This window comes from Vitis riparia, chromosome 7 (assembly GCF_004353265.1).
Source record: "Vitis riparia cultivar Riparia Gloire de Montpellier isolate 1030 chromosome 7, EGFV_Vit.rip_1.0, whole genome shotgun sequence".
Lineage (NCBI taxonomy): Eukaryota > Viridiplantae > Streptophyta > Magnoliopsida > Vitales > Vitaceae > Vitis > Vitis riparia.
In genome coordinates, this window is record NC_048437.1 from 29174027 (window position 1) to 29192222 (window position 18196).

The 18196-nt window shown below is 28.5% G+C and overlaps 1 protein-coding gene across 1 annotated transcript; it reads left to right on the plus strand.

Moving 5' to 3' along the window:
* Positions 1-13504: 13504 nt before the first annotated feature.
* Positions 13505-18033, plus strand: LOC117918245 ((-)-kolavenyl diphosphate synthase TPS14, chloroplastic-like). The gene is given in 13 exon segments (XM_034834752.1): positions 13505-13756; positions 14542-14628; positions 14744-14829; positions 14924-15227; positions 15318-15501; positions 15704-15918; positions 16027-16147; positions 16309-16421; positions 16527-16753; positions 17327-17442; positions 17583-17681; positions 17771-17894; positions 17896-18033. Coding segments are annotated over 13 exon segments (1905 nt in total). The 5' UTR covers positions 13505-13665.
* Positions 18034-18196: the final 163 nt, after the last annotated feature.

The window sequence follows — 18196 nt, forward strand, 5'->3', positions numbered from 1 at the left end:
CACATATGGACGTAATAGATCTATCTTACCTAATATTTCAATACCAGTATATAATCATTTTAATTTAGACGTAGAGTTATCTCATCTAATTAGGCAATAGGGATCAGGAAGTACACATTTCAATAACATTATAATCATTTTAGTTTAAAGGTAGATTTATCTTATCTAATTAGGCAATAGAACAACGTATAGTTAATCATTTTGAATGTTTTGATTCATTTGACTAGGTGGGTTCAATATGCCCCAATTACATCCTAATACAATAAAAAGACAAATAAAAAAATGTTTATTAGAGAGAAAAAAAAAAATTCACAATATTAGTGTACCATTCAATTGACAAAGAAAATTGAGTTATGTATAAGAGTTTTTCCTCATGACTCTTCCAAAGTCATGCTCATAAATCTAATCATGGAGTTAACGGTATGCAAAACGGAATATCCTATATGTTACAATCGTTGAAATAATTCAATAATTAGTACTAATTCCTATATTATGATACTCACTAAATAGGTATAGTAGGACATTCTTAAACCCTTGCAACGAGAGCAATGCCTCAAAAAATTATTATATAATGAATCTATGAAACTCTCAACTATTATAAGTCAACCTAACTAAAGTCTATGAAACTTTATCTTTCAACTATTACACGTTAAGGTGAGACTAAGCAAGTATATTGAGTCACACAAGCTCTCATCTTCATACGAAGTAAGGGAATTATTACTATGTACATGTGTATTTGAATCAAATATATTTTATTCTAAATTGTTTAAAAAAAAAGAAACAAAAAACAAAAGAAGTTAACATTCGTGTTTGTATGATTTACAAAACTTATAATATTAATTAGGAATGTCATTACATAATTCCTTGTTCTCTAAATTTTTTTGAAATTTGAATAAATTATTAAAAAAAAACCCATGAAAATCACTTTTCTAACTCCCATTATGATTGGACATGCATGCCAACCAAAGACTTCTTTTATATTTGCACTTAGAAACACTTTCCAAAACATAAATTACTTATGTCTAAAAATTATTTTCTACATATATATATTGGAACCTAAATTATTACAAGTTTACCTAACTTATATAGTATATCCCTATATATAGATAGAGAGATCACTAATTTATTGAGTGAAGAATTCAAACAGATTAATTTGAGTTTTTAACGTCACTCATTTCAAAGAGAGAGAGAGAGAGATATTTTCTAACCTAAATTATTACAACTTTACCTAACTTACATAGTATATCTCAATATATATATATATAAATAGAGAGAGAGATATTTTCTAACCTAAATTGTTGCAAGTTTACCTAACTTACATGGTATATCCCAATATATATATATATATACACATATAGAGAGAGAGAGATCACTAATATCTCGAGTGAAGAATTCAAATATATTTGAGCTTCCGACATCACTCATTTCAAAGAGAGACTTGAGTGAAGAATTCAAATAGACATCACTCATTTCAGATAGAGACTTAAGTGATGAATTCAAATAGATTAATTTGATTTTTCGATGTCACTCATTTCAGAGAAAGAGAGATATTTTCTAACCTAAATTATTACAAGTTTATCTAATTTACATAGTGTATTCCAATATATATAGATAGAGAGAGAAAAAAAAAAAGATATCACTAATTTCTTGAGTGAAGAATTCAAATGATTAATTGGAGTTGTGGACTTCACTAAGAGAAAGAGATATATTTTTTAACCTAAATTATTACAAATTTACCTAACTTACGTTATATATCCTATATAAATATACATAAAGAGAGATCGCTGATTTTTTTGAGTGAATAATTCAAATAAATTAATGTGAGCTTTAGACTTCACTTATTCCTTGAGTGGAGACTTCAAATAGATTAATTTATTGACTTTCATGTACAACAAATGCATCAAGCGAGGCATAATGAAGATAGATGCTGAACTTAACATTAATACTTTATGTCATTCAAATCTTATCATTAGATTGCGTATTAATTAGACTTTTGACTTTTATAGAGTAGACTGCTTCTGGGCTTAGGCGTCATTCTCTTTTTAACAAAATTGCGGCAAGGTTGGTGAAGAATGGTCTTTACCGAGGTGGACAGAGAGCAGAGAAGACAAAGGTTGTGAGGGTGATGAGCTCTGACTATTTAATTATGGCTTGTGAGTGAAGGGCCATCGCAGACTGTGTGGCCGAGACAAACCAACTGGATATGTACAGACTCAATTCACAAGCCCCCACCGACTCCATGCTTGAGGGTGATGAGCTCTGGCTTGTGGGTGAAGGCCTTCGCAGACTCTGTGTGGCCTAGACAAACCAGCTGGATATGTACAGACTCAATTCACAAGCCCCCACCGACTCCATGCTTGACCCCCTGCATCAATTAAATATTGGAAAATGCTAAGGTACGTATTGATGAAACCTTTTGGAACCAAAACCTGGACGTTTCAACATGTACGATAAGATTAATATCATTGAATAAAAGTATAAACATATGTGATAAAAGTATAAACACATGAGATAAAAATATACAAGAAATGAGACTAGTAACAAAGAAATATGACTAGAGACTATATACGATAAGATTTAGAACATTGAATAAGGGTATGGATGAATTACATCAAAATAGAAATATTAAGATTTAGATCATTGAATAAAAGTATAAATGAATGAAATCAAAATATAAGCGTATAAAGAAATATAACTAAATATTATGTACGATAAGATTTAGATCATTGAATAAAGGTATAGATAGATGAGATCAAAATATAATGATAAGATTTAGATCATTGAATAAGCGTATAGACAAATGATATCAAAATATAAAGGTAGAAAGAAACGAGACTAGATACAAATAATAAGACTTATAAATGTGTACGTCACATTATCTAATTGGTGATGCATATTCGATAAATACAAAAAAGGCACACTAATGTATTGTAGTGTTTTTTCCAGAAGTATTAAAAAAGTACATTAATGTATTATAATTAATCCTTTAAGTTACATTTGATTGACGGGATAAAATAAGTTATAATTTGTTGGATAGAAAATGCATATCTTAAAATATGATTTTCAATGAAATATGATATCCTTAAATATTATATCTAATAGACATCGTATCTTAAAGTAATATATCCAATGAAATGTATTATATTATGTTATATGTATATTTAGTTTATAAAATGAATAAAAAATAACATGAAATATAGATTATTTTTCCAATGTTTAAATAAAAATTATATTGTATTTCAATATTTTCTATTTTAAAAAATAAAATCTCTTACTTTTAACAATATTCATGATTAAAATATTTAAATTTTATAAATAAATTTGTCATATTATATTATTCAATAACAAAAATAACATATATAGATATATTAGTTATTTTTTTAACCATAAATTTAATTTTATAATAAAAAGTCTTTATTTTGCAAAAGAAGTAATATAAAAAAATAAAAAATTTAAAATAAATAAATTTATAATATATGAGATATGTATATGCTATATCTTAACAACTATAATTTATTTTAAAATAATACATATAAACTCCTAAAATATAATTCTAATTGCGTTTCAAGAAATATTTAATCAATATCAGGGTTGAATAGTATTAACCAAAAGGGTTTTTTTTTTTCCAAAAAAAATTAGAATAAAAATGAATTAAATTGAGCAAGAAATTTGTGGATTAAAAAAAATTCTCAAAATGATAGCATTGTCATACGACACCCGTCGAAAGACTTGAAGCAAATAATTTTTTATAACATTAGTTAATATTAATAGAGTTTTAAAGAAAATAAAATTTATAATGTTAATGGATGAGAAATTCAAACCTTAAAATATGAAAAATAGAATGGTAAACTTTTTAAAAAAAAAAAATCACATTTTTAATGATAAATTTTTAAAAGATGAAAAAAATCAAATCTTAAAAGATGAAAAATGGAACGGTCATAAGAAATTTAAAAAGTTTTTAAACTTTTAATAATAAAATTTTATAACATTAATTAATATTAATAGAATTTTAAAGAGAATAAAAGTTAAAACGGATGAAATATTTGAAAAGTTTTCAAACTTTTAATATGAATTTTTATAACATTAATTAATATTAATAGATGGTTTATAAAAGAATGAAATTTATAATATTAATGGATATTAAGAGGGTGGTAATAGAATAAATTCCGTAACATTAAATATTAATAGGTTGTAATAAATAAATTGTTAAAGGGTATTTTTTTAAATTTAAAAGTAAATTAATGGACATTCTTGATATGAAAAAAATTGGCAAACACAACATACTTTTATACTTAGTATGGATTAACATACTTCATTTTATATATATATAGGTGTTTGTCACTTTTTTATTTCCAAAAATAACATTATCAATACTAATAAACAACTTAAATAGGTATTTAATTTTTTTCATTTAGTTAGGGTTTTAATTACTTGAAAACCATTTTGAAAATTTTCATTACAAACCTAAAAAAGTAATTCAAAATTTAATATTTTTCATACTAATAATCAACTTAAATGAGAATTTAATCTTTTTATTTAGTCAAAATTTTAATTATTTGAGGTAAGAAGTTATTATTAAAATTGTCATCACAAATTTAAAAGGTAATTGAAAATTTTATTTTTTCATTTGCCTCCAATTTCTATTCCATCAAAGTTTTAATAGGGATTTAATTTAAGGTTTTAATTACTAACTTATCTTCATTTCCTAAGTGAAATAAATTAATTAAAAAAAATTACATAAAACTTTTTAATTTCCATTCATTTTGACATATTTAAATCTTTTAAACTTTTTATAACATTAACTAATATTAATAGAATTTTAAAGAGAACAAAATTTATAACGTTAATGGATGAAAAAATTGAAAAGTTTGAAAACTTTTAATATAAATTTTTATAACATTAATTAATATTAATAGGTGGTTTAGAATAGAATGAGATTTATAATGTTAATGGATATTAATAGTGTGGTAATATAATAAATTTCGTAATGTTAAATATTAATAGGTTGTAATAAATAAATTGTTAAGGGTATTTTTGAAATTTAAAAGTAAATTAATGGACATTCCTGATATGAAAAAATTTACAAACACCTCATACTTTTATACGTAGTATATATATATATATATATTATATATATATATTAGGTATTTATCTTTTCATTTAATTAAGGTTTTAATTATTTGACATAACATAAGTCATTCTTGAAATTGTTATTGCAAATCTAAAAGGTAATTCAAAACTTAATATTTTTCATAATAATAATCAAATTAAATGAGAATTTAATATTTTCATTTAATTAAACTCTTAATTATTTAACCGAAGTCATTCTTAAAATTGTCATCACAAATATAAAAAATAATTTAAAATTTAATATTTTCAATACTAATAATCAACTTAAATGAAAATCTAATCTTTTCAACTTAAAAGGTAATTCAAAATTTAATATTTTAATATTAATAATTAAGTTAGATGACAATTTAATTTTTTATTTAGTTAAGATTTTAATTATTTAATGTAATAAAAATCCTTCATGAAATTGTCATCACCAACTTAAAAGGTAATTTAAAATTTAATATTTTCAATACTAATAATTAACTTAAATGAAAATTTAATTTTTTTCATTTAGTTAGGGTTTTAATTACTTGATATAAGGAAACCATTTCTAAAATTGTCATCACAAACCTAAAAAATAATTCAAAATTTAATCTTTTCCATATTAATAAAAAACTTAAATGAGAATTTAATTTTTTCATTTAGTTAGGGTTTTAATTATTTAATGTAATGAAAGTTATTTTTGAAATTGTCATCACAAATTTAATTAAAAATTTAATCTTTTCATTTACCTTTAATTTTTATTCTTGTTTTAATAAGGATTTAATTTAAGGTTTTAATTACTAACATATCTTCTATTTCCTCAATGAAATAAATTAATTTAAAAAAAAAAAAAGAATTTACATAAAACTTTTTACCTTTTATAACTATAATAGAGGTTTACATTCATTTTGAGATATTTAAATTTCTTAAACTTTTATATTTAATTAAATAATAGTGAATTAATAATAACACTTAATTATTATACTATAGATAATTATTGAATAAAAAGTTTCATCACTCATTTATATTATTTATTTAAACAAATTTAAGTTTTATTAAGAAAATTACAAAATTACTTTTAAAATATTAAGATTTTGATATAGAATTTACCAAAATGATGAAAAAAATTCTATTGAGATTTTAATTCTTTTGATTTTTTAAAATATTTTTAGAACACTTTATATATATATTGTTTGATTGATTAATGTGATATATTTTATATTTTTCTTTGATATGAAATTATTTAATTTAATTTGGATGTTATTTTCTATCTTTAGAAATAAAAATAATAATAAGTTTTACAAAATATATAATAGTTTTTAAAAATATAATTTTTAAAAATAATTCTTAACAACATAATATAAACCAATAATTTTATAAAGAATTTTTAAATTTAATATAATTTTTTTATTTTTTAAAAGAAAATGTATCGAAACATGAAGAAAAGAGGCTCCCCACTTCCCTTCTCACTCATTTTGTTCTTCTTCTTTATTTAAAACCCTAGGAAGAAGATACAGAAGTAGAGAAACAAAGGAAAGGAAAGGAAAGTGGGACTGATCAGGAATAGAAAGTAGTATGGTAGATTAGTAAGGGACGATCACAAATAGCAAGGATAAGTTGCAGAGGTGCAGAGAGCTTTGGTTGGAGACTTGGGGGGATGAGTCTGTCTTCTAGCTTTATAAAAATCCATGCAACAATACCTGGGTTCTCAGAACTCACGAGCGTGGGAAGATAAAAATTCTAAGGGATCAGACTCACGCTCACAAGCTTTCAAAACTTAACATTCTTCGATGCTGCTTACAATGAATAATAAATAGCCATATCCAAACAAGACTCGCTTCCTCGGAAGTGCCGGAAAATTTAACGTTTCTCTTCCGCTACTCCCAAGAATTATTAGTAAAATTTTGGTAATATAAAGTATGTATATATGTGTGTGAAGTGGGATGTGAATTTTTGATCGACTGAGAAGGTCCAAGCTAAAAGACAAAGAGTCTCTTACTGTGAGAAATGCCTAGAGCGTTTGTGTCTATCCTCAGATGTGAAAATCCCAAGCAGGGAGAAAATTTTCTATGAATTCTGTATTCTAGACTGAAAAAATTAATCCATGTAGACATAAGTTTTGCCTGCTTGAGCGAAGACAAAAATCTGTGTCAACTTTGCAGTTTTCTAGGAGGCAAAATATTTCAGAGAGAAGTCCTTTCCAGCTGCTCAAAGGATCAACAATTACGAGGGTAAAGAGGTTTTTATAAGAGATTTGCTATTGGGAGAGAGAGAGAGAGAGAGAGTTTGATTTTTGGGAATTCCCAGTGGGGGAAAGTCCCATGAAAATATGGAAGAAATTTATGAGTAATTAAATTGAGGAATGGACATAATAATAATGGCAAAAAGAATTAAAAGGGATCATGGGAAAAATTATGAGAAAAGGGTGAGGATAATTTTTTAAATAATATTTTAATAAATTTCTAGAATGTAGGATTTCCCTGACCCCTCTCAAATCCCTCTATTCTTTCTTGAGAAACCAAGGTAAATATTCTGAAAAACAATTTTTAAAAATAACTTTTCATATTTATTGTTTTATAAAATAAATCTTTATTTAAAAATTTAAAATATTTTTAGTCTATTTTTTATATTTTCAAATTTATTTTAAAAATAATTTATATATATATTATTTTTTTTATCATTTTTTATATTTATATAATTATTTTTTAAAACATCTCTTAAAAAATATTCTATTTTTTATTTTTAAAAATAGAAAATAATCTTCCATTTTTTGGTTGTCGTTTTTTTGTTTTTTTTCTCTAGAAAATAAAAAATTGTTTTCAAAAAATGTTACCAAATAAACCCCACTAAATTGTTTTTTTGATCATTAAACTTGTTTTCATTTTTTAAAAAAAAAAATTAAAAAAATTTTGAAAACAGTCACCAAACAAACCATTAACTTTTCCTTTCAAAAGTCTCGATTTAAAAAATGAGTTTGAAAAAATAAAAACTTGACTCATAATTCACTTTCTTTCTTTTTTAAGGAAATTAAAGGCCCATGACTAGAGAAACAAGACAAATACAAGTCACAAGGAGACTTTTTGGGTGCTGAGGCATGAGTCCAATCCAATTTTCAAGAACCCAAATGACAGTAGAAATTAACAAACAGACTGCAGAGGATTTTGAAAAAACAAAACAACCCTTCACCATTTCACATGGGCCAAGTTTCCTCACAATCCCAGTGGCTTCCCAAATCTTTGCTTCAGATCCCTCTATACCTTTGCAGCCACACCATATACCATACTATCAGTCTACGTCATTAGAGGCCTCAGAAATATATCTACCATACAATCCATCACCAGTGGCACATTCAGATTACATTAAAAATAATTGGAGGGAGAAAGGGAAGGAGAAGACATCAACTCAAGCTCTGTATGTATCATTTCGTCATCCAAATTTCAATGTTGGAGAGAGTAATAACAAACCCTCCTACTGATAATTCAATCATTTCACCATAATTAGTCTCCAAGAGGAAAATCAGCTTAAGGGCCACTTGGATTTTGTTCAATCCCATCTAATATTTGCCTTTGGGTTGGTTGGTTTGATGTTTACAATACAAGGGCTGTTCATAATTATGGCTTAAGATTAGGTTTCATTGGCTCCAAAGCTTCCACATTTTCTTCTTTGAAATCAATCTTTTTGCCACATTTTCTTCTGTGAACATTGATACCCACTTGACCCTGTTGGTGCATTCCATCCACATTGCCATGTCCAATAATATTTGGAACTTGTGAATTGTGATACAGTATGTTGTGACGGGGTCTCACCCCTTTCTCTCTTTCTCTTTCTTGCTGTTTCAAATTTATGATGTGATTGTTATACGAACATGGGAGTTGAAATGAATGAAAATAAGGTGAATCATAATATTATATCAAAAATGAAAATTAAAAACCTAATAATTAAAATAAACACTTCACAATTTAAAATTTAATATAATGAAATTAAAATTTTTATGAACATATTAAACATCTTTTCCTTTTAAAAAAAAAATTAGAATGAGAGAAATGAAAGTTTTATTATTATTAAATATAGGGAGAAATTAAAAAAAAAAAAAAAAAAAAGCATGAGAAGAAAAATTGGAGGAAAGAAGCACAATGAATGGACAAAACAAAAAAGATATATTAAAAGTGTGTTATGGAGTGATTCTAAAAAGCGTTTTTAGTATTTGTAATGTTTGAATGATAAAAATTTTCAAGTATTAAAAATATTAAAAATGTTTCTAAAATTGCTACTAAACAGGTTCTAAATCAATTTGTAAAAATTGATAATCACGTTAATTCTATTTTTTATTTGAATTTTTATTTTTAGGAGAATAAAAGAGACAAAATAAAACCTTCCAAAATTGATATCATAAAAATCAGGCATTAAAAAGTGAGAAAATGAGATGCCTAGTGGGCCCTGTACTTTGCTAATTCTGATTTTTGCAACGTCTAATAATTGATAATATTACTTTATTTAGAAACTCAACAATTATTACAAAAATTAAAATAAAACTAATTTTAGGAAAGCAAATCTACTAAAAATGACATATGAGATATTAAGTCAACTTCTGTCACCCAAGTGGACCCTTAGTCAACTCTGGTCACCCAGGTAGACCCTTTTTTGAACATAGAGAGAGATATTGCTTTTATACAATAATGTGTTTTATAATTATAATTATTCTAATACAAATTTTCCTAAGTTATTTGCTTGTAACATGGCATAAGGCATAAGGGGTACCTTTCAGTTGTGGTTAGGGATCCCAATCTTATTTGATTTTTAAATGACATGCAAATATATATATAATTTTTCACAAATAATATTATTCTTTTTAGGTAGCATGGTAGACTATAAATGGAAATAGTGAAACGAATTAAAAATTAGAAAAATCATTGTCAATTTTTGGCTCTATTTACATATTGAAAATGTTGAGGAAAGTGAAAAAAAAAAAAAAAAGAGTGGAAAATGTAAGAAAAATGAGAAAATAAGGTTAAAAATTTGGAAGAAAAGCTATATGTTAGTGTGTTTTGTTTAACCGATAATTTTATTATATTTGTTGTTAATTTGATACAACTTCTTTTTTTTGGTTTTTATCTATTTGATGATAACTTCAAATTTCATCGTATTTGAATTCAGGTAAATTCAAAGTCATAAAATTCAAAGGGGGTATGCATTTATGATTGTTAAAGCTTTTGGAATGATTAATAGAAAAAAAAATTAGAGTTAAAATTACCTTGTATTTCTTAATTTGATCTCTACTGCATTATAATATTGAATATTGTTTTTGGTAAAATTTTAAAGTATGGTTATCTCCAAAATTGGTGTTTGATTTAAAAAATAGTTTTGAAATGTTTTAAAATGAACAAATTCTTCGTAATTAAATACTATGTTTAGTGAGATTTAAAATTATGTTTATGTGTTTGATTGATTTAAAAATGTAAAAAACCTTCATAATTAAATAATATGGTTTTACAAATATAAACAACAATGTTTTATTAAAAAGTTATAAACTTTCATGAATCCTAAAAAAGTATCGTCGTCGATGAAAAACTCAATTCTCTAATTCTCGAACATTTGAGGATTTGTCTTGAAAGTACATTTGGTATCAACCAATGTCAGAAATAAGGTCAAAATCTTACAATAAATCTTCGGTTTCAAGAAATTCACTAAAAAACATAAGGAAGTCCTACATTGGGGACATTGAAAAAAAAAAAGTATAAGTATTATGTCGAGGTATAAAAAATGAGTATGTGTTGGAAATATAAAACTCATAAAACTTTTATAAAAGCTTTGAGTGATTCACTAAGAAGTACAAGAATTGTTACTTTGATAACACGAAAAGTGAGTATATGTATTGACGATATAAGATCCTAGGGATTAGATATATCTAGTTAGAGATCTCATTATAAAACTCTAGTAAAAATTTTGAGAAATCTACTAAGGAATATAAAGAAGTGTTTCATTAAGGAAGTGGAAAAAGAAATCGAGGTTGGCAATATAAAATCTATGAAATTTGGATAAGAGTACTTTGAGGGATTCACTAGGAGTATTACAAAGTATTGCATGTCAAAGACATGAAAATGGAGTACAAGTGTTGATGGCATAAGATTTTAGGAAAATAAGTACATCTAATCAGATAAAATTATATATCTTTTTCATATATTACACCTAATATGTTGGTAGGTAGATTTTTCTCATTATACCTTGTTCATTACGAGCAACCAATTTTATTTATTGCATGATATTGTTTGCTCTCATTAATTAAAGAATTAATCTGAAGTGACAAACTAAAAATTAGTGATAAAAAATATAATTTATGATTAATTTAGGGAATACCGGTACTTATTTCTCTTTGGGTAGTTTTATATATCAAGATTGTATAAATAAAAAAATTACTATAAGTTAACATTAAATAAATAAATAAGATATAGTAAAATCTCAATAAATTAATAACATCATTTAAATAATAAAATTTTTTAGTCTCAACTCAAGTTAGTGTACTGAATTAATAACTTTGTTAAATGCATAAGATAATAATTATTTTAAAAATATTTAAAAGTTCAATGAAATATAAATTAATAATAAGTAAAGCACATAAAAAAATAAATTAGAGAAATTATTATCTTAGCAAAATTATTTATTTATTGATAAATGAATAATTTATTAATTTATAAATAAATGAATATTTATTAATTTAGAATAATATATATATATATACACATATATGGTTTATAAATCCAAAATCAATGGATATCACCATTAAGTTAGTACATATATAGAAATTTAGAGACTCCAAAAAAAAAAAAAAGACTGTTGTAAATGGTAGAAAATAAAAGAACTTCTAAAAGGAAGAGATATGATATCAAAAAACTAATAAGGTATAAAGAGGTTTCAAGTATGAGTAAAAATTATAAAAAGTTATTCATATTGTATTACTGTATTACGAGGTTTTATTTGGTATTTTTTATGGACTTCCTTATTTAACGATATTATTAATTTAGTATACAGACCCAAGTGGAATAAGAAAAAAATATTATTTGAATAAAATTATTAATTTATCAAATATTAATTTGTCGAGCTTTTATTATAGTAAAAACATGATACTCTTTTACATTAATAAAAACTCATTTTAATAAATCCATAAATTATTTTTTATTGATAAATCAATAACCATTTTAAAAGTATAATTTATGGTGTTATATTTTAGGGATTTGACAACATTCTCTGTCCTAATTAATATATCATAACTAATTTGTTAAGAATCAAGAATGGGCATTCCAAACATGGAATGTAATCCTAATGTGATGGATAGAGGATAAGGACTAGAAAATACCTTAATTCTCATTTCTGTTTGAAGGAAGATTAATGAATTATTTTAAACCTTAAAAGCTAGAACACACCATGTGAAGAAAATGACACACATCATGTGAATAAAAAAATAAAAATAAAAAAGGCAAAAAAAGGGGTATTCATACATTGAAGGACTTAAAATAATATAGATTTTAAGATTTTTTTTTATTGAAAATTTTAATTCATACAAAAAAGGTTATTCTTAGATATTGTGTAATCTCGAAATTAAGGTGGGTGGACACACAAGGAAAAGAAACGTCTCAATTCCTAGTTCACACTTGGAAAATTTTCCATTCTTGAATTTTTTTCCACAAAAAATGTTGTACTTTACTTATATTATTTTCTGATATAATTTACTTACCATAAATTAATTGTATAGTCATCAGTGACACTCTAAATGTTTTGGGCCATCAAAGCATTATAAATTTGCTTTCATATACTGTCATCTCCATTTTATTTTTTTTCTTGTTTGCCAAACATTCAACATATTAGGGCAGCAACAATTTGAACGTCAAGTCTTGTCTTTGATTTTCTCTATCACCTATCGCCTACATTATCCTGTCAAGTCTCAACAAAAGTTCTTGATTCTTTCTTCTTGTTAATTTCTTGTTTCTTTCATTATTAATATTATAATTACTACTTACGGATGGAATTATCTTTTTGAATTATGCTTGTCTCCAGGCCAGCTAGACTGAAGATTTATGGTCACCCACCTGAGGAATGAGGATTCCCCCACAAGGCATCCATTGTAACCTACAAAATTAGCCACCTGGCAGAACCCCACTTGAACACCACCTCCTCCAAAGCCCAAGTTCTTCACTGCCACCTGCACTGGAATTGATTTAAGGAAAAAGAGAGAGAGAGAGAGACCTGCTTCCATGTTATTCAGTCTCACCATCAAAACCAGTAGCGTAGAAAAAGGGAAAAAGGAAGGAAAAAAATAGTGGGAAAATTTGAGGAGGAAAAGGACAGGAGTACCCTCATTTCTAAATATATATATATATGGGGTTTTTGGATGATCCCATGCACTTGCAAGCGGGAATCTCTTGAGAAGTCCTTTCTGTCTGCTTCCTTCCCTCTCTCTTGTTTTAAATACACCACATTAGTCTAGACTCTCTACCATTTTCTCAAGCGGTACTACTTCTTTCTCAATCACTATTCAGTATTCACGGCTACCTTTAGTTTTTTGACGCAAAACAAAACATGTCTTCTCAATCCACTATTCTCTTCCGCGCTCTCTCTCCAAAGGGTCCCCTACCTTCTCCTTCCTCTTCGACACCCAAATATGCTGCTGGTACGTTCTTGTCTGTCTTCCGTATAAATCACCCAACCCCACTTGGGGAAAACACAAGATTTTTCATTTATTATATGTTTTATATATGTTTTCTGGGTGATGGTGGAATAGTCATTTTCTTTTGGTGTGTGAATAATGTTTGCTGGGTGATGAGGCTTTCGCTTGGATTTTGTTTGTTTTGATTAATTGCTGAGAATGAAATATTGGAGGTTCAGATCAGTTTCAGCATGGAGAAAGTGAAAGCGTTTTTTATTTTCATGGTTCTATGGAGTTTTCTGTTTTCATTCCCTTTGGTTTCTCAGCAACCAAACTGAGGACAAAACTTCACAGATTTTGTTTTTTTTTTTTTTTTGGGATTGTGCTCTGGGTTTTGGAAAAGCAAAATGCTAAGAATGCCAGATTCCTTAGAGATATATGTACTTCATTGTATTAGTCAGCTTTTTCTTCAGTGGAGATATCTCTTTTCTTTAGATTTCTAATCCTCTTCCACCTTCTGCTTTTCTGCTAACACAAACAGCCTTTTTCCCCGGGAAACGGTGTGAAAATGAGCCAGCTTTTTCAATCTCCTTAACGAGAATCTACTGCAATTTGTTCTGGTCAATGGCACTAGTGTAATTCACTCTTCTAACAAGGGTATATACTGATGATGATGATAAAAATAGACAATTTTCCTCCACTTTAATTTAATGCCTACGATTCTTTCTTGTTTGCAAATAATTAATTTATTTAACTTTACCAAAACATTAGGAAAGTGATAAAATAAAATAATTTTTTAAATTTTGTAGGTACTGGATGGTGGGTGGCTAAAGACAAAAGGGCTCACTTCAATTTAAGGAGAGAGTGCAAGGCCTTACCAAAACCCCAAACTCAAGGTATATATATTTCGAGTTTTTTTTTTTTTTTGGGTCAAATTTTTGGAAATTTTGTTATGAATTTGAGAAGATCATTTGCACCCACCATGCATAAATTAATGATCTGTATCTGCAGAATACGTGGACGTATTTCAAAGTGGTCTGCCAGTGATAAAGTGGCATGAGATTGTGGAAGATGATATAGAAGAGGAAGCTCTCCAGGTGAAGATTGAATAGCTCCACAACTATGATTATGCATAATATATGCATCTACAACTAGGAACCTGAAATCTTTTGTGTTTGATGTGATGAGAAGGTTTATAGGTCAAATGAGATTAAGGAACGTGTGGATTCCATAAAATCGATACTGGGTTCAATGGAAGATGGAGAGATCAGCATATCGGCTTATGACACAGCCTGGGTGGCTCTCGCGCAGGACCTCAATGGAGGAGGGACTCCGCAATTCCCATCAAGCCTAGAGTGGATCGCCAACAATCAGCTCATGGACGGGTCATGGGGAGACGACTGCTTATTCTATGCTCACGACCGGATAATCAACACATTGGCGTGTGTGATCGCATTGAAATCGTGGAAAATTCATCCGAACAAGTGCGAGAAAGGTAAGGAAAAAGGAAGAATAAAAGCAACCGACTTTTGAGTTGTTCTAACATTGAGAATTAAAACGTGCCATCTCTGTCTTTGTAATATAGGGGTGTCATTCATCAAAGAAAACATAAGCAAGCTTGAAAAGGAGAAGGCTGAGCACATGCCTATAGGATTCGAAGTAGCTTTCCCTTCTCTCCTCGAGATAGCTCGGAACTTGGGCATCGAAGTACCCAATGATTCGCCCTTCTTGAAGGAGATCTACGCCCAGAGAAATCTGAAGCTCACAAAGTATGGTTTGATCACAACTCAAAACTTTGAGCTATGATGGTGTTGGCTACTTTCCAGAGTTGTGAATTGAAAAAAAAAAAAAAAAAAGATAAAAAAGAAAAGATGAAGTGAAAGTGACCTTATCTTCGTTGATTTTTAAAAGGATAGGTGCTTTAGTTATCTTTACAAGTATGTAATAATTATTATGTTGTGTGTGGGATAGGATACCATATGACATAATGCACATAGTGCCCACAACACTACTCCACAGCTTGGAAGGAATGGCAGGTCTAGACTGGGAAAAGCTTCTAAAACTACAGTGTCAAGATGGGTCATTTTTGTTTTCTCCATCGTCCACTGCCTATGCCCTCATGCAGACCCAAGATGAGAATTGCTTTAGATACCTAAACAAAGTGGTTGAGAGATTCAGTGGAGGAGGTAAAAGTTGCCCTTTATGCTTCCACAATCACCAGTTTTGCTTTCACTTTACACTTTACACATGTGCTTGTTTGCCTTGTAATTTTGCTTTCTTTTTCTGTCTTTTAGTCCCCAATGTTTACCCTGTCGACTTGTTTGAGCACATATGGGCTGTGGATCGGCTGCAGCGCCTTGGGATATCGCGGTATTTTGAGCCTGAGATTAAAGAATGCATCAATTATGTTGCCAGGTATAATGTATACACACATTGATTGTGATATTGTAGACTCATTTTAAAGCTATGAGGAACCTATGCAGAAAATATCTACATGGTTGGAAACGGTCATTTATCACGCAACCCCATCTGATAAAAATGAAGGTATTGATAAGTTTAAGCACTTTGAATTTCAGATATTGGAAAGAAAATGGAATCTGCTGGGCTAAAAACTCCGAAGTTCACGATATTGATGACACTGCTATGGGGTTTAGGCTCCTTAGGTTACATGGCCATGATGTTTCTGCTGGTAAGAAGTTTGGACTGAGCATGAATTTCCAGGACTAGTGCTGCTTTTGCATTATGTAATTAATATTGGTTATATATAATACTGTTTGATTGTTTCTTATAACAGATGTGTTCAAGTATTTTGAGAAAGGTGGTGAGTTCTTCTGCTTTGCTGGGCAGTCATCCCAGGCTGTGTCCGGGATGTTCAACCTCTACAGAGCTTCCCAGGTGCTGTTCCCTGGAGAAACCATTCTTGAGAATGCCAAGAAGTTCTCTTCCAAGTTTCTAAGGGAAAAACAAGCTTGTGACCAGCTCCTGGATAAGTGGATCATAATGAAGGATTTGCCTGGTGAGGTATGGCCCCCAAAATCTTGTCCAACTAATTTTTTTTTCCCTTTTTTCACTTATTAATTTCTTGTTACCTTAACAAATAAATGAATAATAATGACCCAGTTGTCAGGCTTTGGCTCCCACCCCAATGGGATGTAGTCTTTCTATATAGTATATGGTATATACCACTACCCCCACAATAACATTTATTAAAGTAATATAAACTAATTTTTCTTTTTCTTTTTTTCTTTTTTTTTTTTGGTTAACTTTTTGAGATGGGAACTTTGAATAATTAATCAAATAGTAGGTCTTGCAGCATTTGAAGGAAAGAATTGAATGAAATATCTCCCTACCAACAGCAAAATAAAGCAGGTAATTTGTGGACCATATCATCCGTGAATTGAGTGGTCCATGAACAATCTAATTTTTCTGCCCTTTTCTGTCAAACACAGCAATTCTACCAACTGAATGGCTTGAATTCTCCTCATCCTACAGCATCTGGGTCAGCCTTTAAAAAAAAAGAGTCTGTAAAGTCCTTTTGTAAGTGTCTTTTTCTATCAAATCCTAACAATAAAATTCAATAATATGATGTAACAGATAGGGTATGCGCTGGATGTTCCATGGTATGCAAGCTTGCCTCGTGTGGAGACCAGAATTTATATTGAACAGTACGGTGGAAAAGATGATGTATGGATTGGCAAGACCCTTTACAGGTACTTCCTATGCTTCCACTTGTCATAATGATTATACCCTTTTCAAATTACAAGGTTCTTTTACTAACATTTTTAATGGTAATTTTTCATTTTTCCATTGAATTCATGTTGATTTTACTTTTGATTTTGATTCATCTCAGGATGCCTTATGTAAACAATAATGATTATCTTGAGCTTGCAAAACTGGACTTCAATAACTGCCAAGCCCTGCATCAGCTTGAATGGGACAGCATTCAACAGTAAGTAACCCAAAAAAAAACATCCCCATCACTTCAATCTCTATTATATTATAAGGTCATATTTACATTAACAATGTCATAATCTATAGGTGGTACACACAATGCCATCTTGGGGAGTTTGGGGTTAGCAGAAAAGCCTCTCTCTTGGCTTATTTTCTAGCAGCAGCCTGCATATTTGAGCCTGAAAGGTCAATTGAGAGGCTTGCTTGGGCGAAAAACAGCCATCTTGGTCTTGGCGGTCCGGTCGTATTTCAGCAAGGAAACATGTATTAAGCAGAGGAGAGCCTTCCTTCTTAAATTTGGATACAGCCCAAGTGGAGGAGACTACATGAAGAAGATCAATGGAAGGTAAATTTTCAATTGTTTTGGTTGCTCCAAGAATACTTCAAATGCTTTCAGCTAATTTGTCTTTTTCCCTTTTAATGGTTTCTACTATATATTGATAGGTTCTCCATCTTGGCTATGGCTATGGCTATGGCTGTCCAATGTCTTTATTCATGTCTACATATTCTCAT